At 36.0% G+C, this 5,335-nt stretch overlaps 1 protein-coding gene across 1 annotated transcript in view; it reads right to left on the bottom strand.

Annotated features, from left to right (window-relative positions):
* Nucleotides 1-2,803, bottom strand: part of LOC106519306 (acidic mammalian chitinase) — a 4,996-nt gene extending 2,193 nt beyond the window's left edge. The window contains exons 1-9 of the mRNA XM_014010909.1: nucleotides 2,746-2,803; nucleotides 2,642-2,671; nucleotides 2,338-2,542; nucleotides 2,121-2,177; nucleotides 1,843-2,005; nucleotides 1,622-1,746; nucleotides 895-1,018; nucleotides 609-791; nucleotides 357-473 (exon numbers count right to left, since the gene is read on the bottom strand). Coding sequence (XP_013866363.1) covers nucleotides 357-473; nucleotides 609-791; nucleotides 895-1,018; nucleotides 1,622-1,746; nucleotides 1,843-2,005; nucleotides 2,121-2,177; nucleotides 2,338-2,542; nucleotides 2,642-2,671; nucleotides 2,746-2,770 — 1,029 coding nt within the window. The 5' untranslated portion in view covers nucleotides 2,771-2,803. The remainder of the gene's footprint in view (nucleotides 1-356; nucleotides 474-608; nucleotides 792-894; nucleotides 1,019-1,621; nucleotides 1,747-1,842; nucleotides 2,006-2,120; nucleotides 2,178-2,337; nucleotides 2,543-2,641; nucleotides 2,672-2,745) is intronic.
* Nucleotides 2,804-5,335: the final 2,532 nt, after the last annotated feature.

The raw sequence follows: 5,335 nt of genomic DNA, 5'->3' as shown, positions 1-5,335 counted from the left end.
ATATAAGTCTCATTTTCTTAACATTTCAAAAATGTTTGTGTTCCAAGCTCAGACTGGAAAGAAAAGTGTTTGTTTTGCTTTTAGATTTTCAGTAAATAAGATGATAAAATTATGTCAAGTTCCCTTATACTAAAATAAAAATTGCCAAGTCTGCGCAGCTGACGAATGAACTTCACAACAAGAGTGCCATCTTCTGCTCAGTCTGTATTATTAAAAAATTTCATGTGTTCAACAAGCATCATCCTCACCTGCACCCAGGGTTTGTTCTCATTCTAAAGACATTCAGAAGAAACTAGAAACATTTTCTCATTTGTTTTATATCTTTAAACATTGATTTAAATAATAATATAAGTTACCTTGATGCCATAGCTCTCCCTGTTGTCGAAGCCCACCCACTCATTGCCTTTGACTGCATAAGGCACCTTCTGTTCAGAAATCCACTGTGTAGTGGCTCCGTTGAGGAAAGTGCAAACCTGAATTTAAAAGAGGAGATTGACCTTAAAAATGCTTTTCATGTTTTTTAGTCTTGTTGTTTATGATTTTTGTCTGTCTGTCTCCAGATTTTGTTTTAGTTTGTCAGAAAATGGTTTACTTTCACGTAATCTGACCTCATAGTAAGACAGAGTTCCAGCCTCTCTGGTGTAGGGCCCAGCAGAGCCTGCCCCATTCGTTGCTGCTCCAACTCCATGATCTGCTGATGCTGTTTTATACGTGCGTGCAAATGCTGGAAAACCAACCAGGAGTTTTTGAGCAGGAGCTCCATTAGTTCTCCAATATCTCATGGCAAAGTGCTRGAACACAGAAGTATAAAGTTTAAAACCAAACAAATAAACAAAAGTAATTTTTTTTACATGACCTCAAATCCCGTATGAATTTGYGAGTGGTTTAACTTACAATATTGTAGTTGACAAATTGCTTTGGGAGAGCAGAACTGGTGTACAGAGGGCTGTGGTGGGCAAGGATTTGATTCATGGATCCAAACAAGCGATAGGTCATGACATTTAGAAAATCCAGAACCCTGTTGGATGATACAATATATATATATAAGAAATAAAAAGTGTATGGACAATATTGGCAAAATAATTCATCACAAATAATTGAGGCATTTAGACAAGAACGATTAAGAGATGACAATTGAACAATAAGTGTTTTTGAATGTTTGTTTTTCAGTTACCCTGTTCTAAAATTATACATACAAATCATCAGTCAAACTAATGCCTTCATCATCAGGTGAAATCAGCTGTGAATTCAAACCCACATTTTCCACAATGTGACATGCCAGCATCCTTAATAGTACAATATGCCACAAGCTCACATGTGCGCTTGATATGATAGTGAGARTGTGTCATGCACAAAAACAGGTCATCACATGGCRCTAATTTCAGTAAYTGCAAAGTAGCAAATATCAATTGTTGACAGTTTTTCTWATGAYTRATTGCTCACGATACAATTTTACTCAACCCAACTGACAGGACCAACAGTGTGCACTTACTACTAATGGTATCATCTATTTCATCTGAATTTTTAACTTTTCTAACTTTCAAGCTTTGTAAAACTCTGTGGTTTTATATAAAAACAAGAAAGACACAAGAACWACTGTACTTTATTAACATCAACTTACCTGGATATTTCAGCAACCTCATAACTGTTGTCAATGATTTCCTGTCCAGCTGCCACTGCAGCTGAGAGCAGCAGCCGTGGTTTGTTGGTCTGTTTGGCCTCCTGTTCAAAACCTGCACGTAATTCCTAAATATAGGAACATAACTGTCAGTACTTGATRATAAAAAAGCACATTGCTGTTGTTTGTTGCACAGGGATATTGAAGGGTGTTTTTAAACCGACCTGGCAGAGCAGTGTGAACCTCCTCTTGTCCTCTTTTTGGCCATAGTGTCCAGGGTACTCCCAGTCCAGGTCCAGCCCATCAAAGCCATGCWGTCTCAAGAACCTGATGGAAGACTGGACGAACACCTGACGACTGGCCTGAGTTGAAGCCATGTTGGAAAATCTGTAGACATTTAAACAAAACAGTGGCTGCAGAATGTGTTCCTTGATGTTAGAGGTTTAATGAAATATCTTGTCTAACAAACTCATGCTGGCTTTTTGTAGTTTTGTAGACTCACTGTGATGATCCGGAGTAAAACCCACCAACAGACAGCAGAGTCTTCAGCTGAGGGTTTCTGTGATGGATATATAGAAGTTATGACTGACAGCTGAATGAAAAGTTTATTTATTTTTCTGAAATAAAAATCACAGCCCAACTATCTAAATATTTCAATACTTCCAAAAACGTCTTAGTTAAAAAATATCTATTATTATACACCGTTTCTAACAGCTCACCTGTTCTTCAGTCCATTAAAGGATTGATAAAGAACCTCATCGTTCCACTCATATGTTGTCAGCTCACTAGAAGGGCTAATTTGTGCGAAGGCGTAAATCAGGTGAGTGCAGAGGTGAGGATCCACATTGTCTGGGASATATTTACCAACACCTGGTCTGTACTGGGACCAGTTGGTAAAGTAGCACACCAGTTTGGTTGAAGAAGCTTCAAGAAAAAAAAAGCAAATATTATTATTATTTCTATACTCATTGAAGTAATTGTGATTCAGATGTAAATACTGGGAACAGAAAGACAATAACATACCAACATGAAGACACATTAGAAGAGACAATCCTAAAAGAAAAATACAGTATTAATAATCAATAACAAGCCTGTGAAGTAATCAGCATCCAGCACCATGAACCTACCAGCCAAGATCATCAGTCGAGCCATGTTRTCCTACTTGAAACTTTTCCTCAAAGCAATCTGAAAGAAAAAGAGGTTGGATTAAAAATAACTTAATGGTGAAATTAAATCATTTTACAGATGGTTCATAGGTAGCAGTATTGTACATGACACAGCTTTCTAAAAATATAAACTCAAGATGACAACAGTACCTTTTCTTGAGCGACATGCTGTACGATTGGCTGCAACACAGACTTTTATAGGGAATGAAGACAGGAACAAAGGCTGGACTTCATGGTGGTATCCGGGAAGATTAATTGTGGCAATGTCATAAATGATGAGATGATGTTTGCTCATCATTTATGCTTTTATTATATGATAACTTATCAGCGAACAAGGATGTTTAACTTTCATTTATTAGTTAATTTACTGAGGTGTGAAAACCTTACCTGCTTCGGTAAGGCCCTGTCACATTATCACATACAAACTTATGCTGACTTGTGAACATTTTGTTATGAATAAATTRCTCATGTAACTTATATATATGTTCAACTTGTTAACCATACAGTATGYATACCTCCAAAAGAGGCTTCCATAGATTTTAAGAATTCTATTATTAACCTAGATATCACTAGTGTTGGACAAAACTTTCAAAGGTTGGTGCAAGTTGTCTAAAACMTTGTAGTGTGACAGGACCTGCAGACAAGAGGAGTTGATTAAATCATAAGGATGAAGTGACTTTGCTGTCAATGTGCACAATGAAAAACATTCCTATTTATGAAACTGATTCCTCTCTACAGAATCGCCACGTTGATGTRGTGGTGTTCGGTTTGAGCACCCCTGTGATCCTGGGGACTACTGTATGTTGTCTGAGGCATTACGCCTTTGTAGGGCCTCCCATGGTAAACAGACCTTAGGGGAAGTTCCTGTTAGGACTGCAACTAACAATTATTTCAAAATTGATTAATCAGAGAATTGGGAAAAAAGAATGTAGAACTTTTTATTACAAAATAGAACATTTGGACTRACATAATACATCACAAGTTGCTGTTTGACCATTCMTTTACTATGAAACAGRGCCACACATAGAGACAAACTCTATCCAGAAAGGTCCCCAGGCCAGGATTTGATCCAGCRACCTTCTTACTGAGAGGCATCAGCTCTACCAAATGAGCCACCGTGCCATCAGGATATTATACATAAATAAATGTTTGTCAAATAGCTTCAGTAATAAAATAAATGTACACATTAGTGCATACAAATGTGTGCTATATATCCTTGAAAGTCTGTAAATATTTTCTCTCAATAGGTTTTGTCCTTGAGGGAAGAGTGCAACCTGGAATAAAAGTGCAGACAGTGAAGCCTTTATTTACTCCACCAATTACTGTCAACATTTAGATATACAGTACGTACATACAGCACACATAGATTTTGGCCATTCTTTAGCACTCATCGTACATGTATGGGATGATTTTCAGCTCTGATCACAGTTTTAGGTTAATATTGATGAAACTGAATCCAAGTTAATCAGATTTAGCTACATTTAATGATAACATTTTGAAAGTTTTRTTAAAATTTGTCCAATGGTTCACAAGAGCAATATTTTTTCTTAACATATATATTTTTAGTTGATCCAGGCTGTAAAACAGATGGGGATTTGACTTTTTTACTCTCCCTTGAGGATATCCAGTTCCTTCTGGTTGGTGATTGCAAAACAGTGCTTAAGAACAGTGTTGCAATAAGATCAACATTAYCAACAAGTACAATAAAACTGTGTCAAGATGAATGATAACAATGAACCGCTTTCCTTATGCTCTCTGTGTGTGTGAAGAATATACACAAGTGATTGTTAATCCCTGCTGGGGTGGATACATGCTCCCACAACCATAAACAGGAATGGGTAGGTTTAGAAAATGGACAGATGGATGCTTTGATAAGAGTCATATTTTTTTTAATTTTTTTTATGTAAAACCTTTTTGGACAGAGAATAAACTAAGTGTGATGCTTCTGCTTTAGTTGAAACCCTGTCCTGATGAGGAACTCCAACACAACGAACATTTTAAACCTATCAGCTAAATAATTAACTTTTGATTAAACAATTRTAGAAATCACTGGCGTCCTCTCAGATTAAAATGCTGAAGTACAGAGTTGTGCAAAATCAATGTCAATAAACTGAAGTAACGTTGTAAAAATTGCACAAGAAGTTTCCTCACAGTGATGTCTGAAACTGATAGTGTCATACTGAGAACAATTACTTTATTGTTGCTATAAATTATCAAGCTTTTAAATCAAGGCTGTACTTTAGTTATTATGATGAAAAGAATTTTAAATATATTAAAATCGTAAATGGAGGTCATTTAGTCTCAGAGATGTGGCTCAATTATGAGAATATAGATAACTTCCACATTGAGGGGTATTGACCATAATATTTGAATAGAAGTAATAAAAAGTGGTTGGGTAGCTTTTTTATTAATACCAAAATAAAGTGTAAAATAAATAATAAAATGTCATCATTTGTTGTTTTTGTTGTTGTTGTTGTTGTTGTTGATGATGATGATGGTGATGATGATGATGATGGTGATGATGATGATGATGCCTTTATTGTCATTGTAC

This window comes from Austrofundulus limnaeus, unplaced genomic scaffold, assembly GCF_001266775.1.
Source record: "Austrofundulus limnaeus strain Quisiro unplaced genomic scaffold, Austrofundulus_limnaeus-1.0 Scaffold75, whole genome shotgun sequence".
NCBI lineage: Eukaryota > Metazoa > Chordata > Actinopteri > Cyprinodontiformes > Rivulidae > Austrofundulus > Austrofundulus limnaeus.
This window is presented reverse-complemented; position numbering and strand designations above follow the sequence as displayed.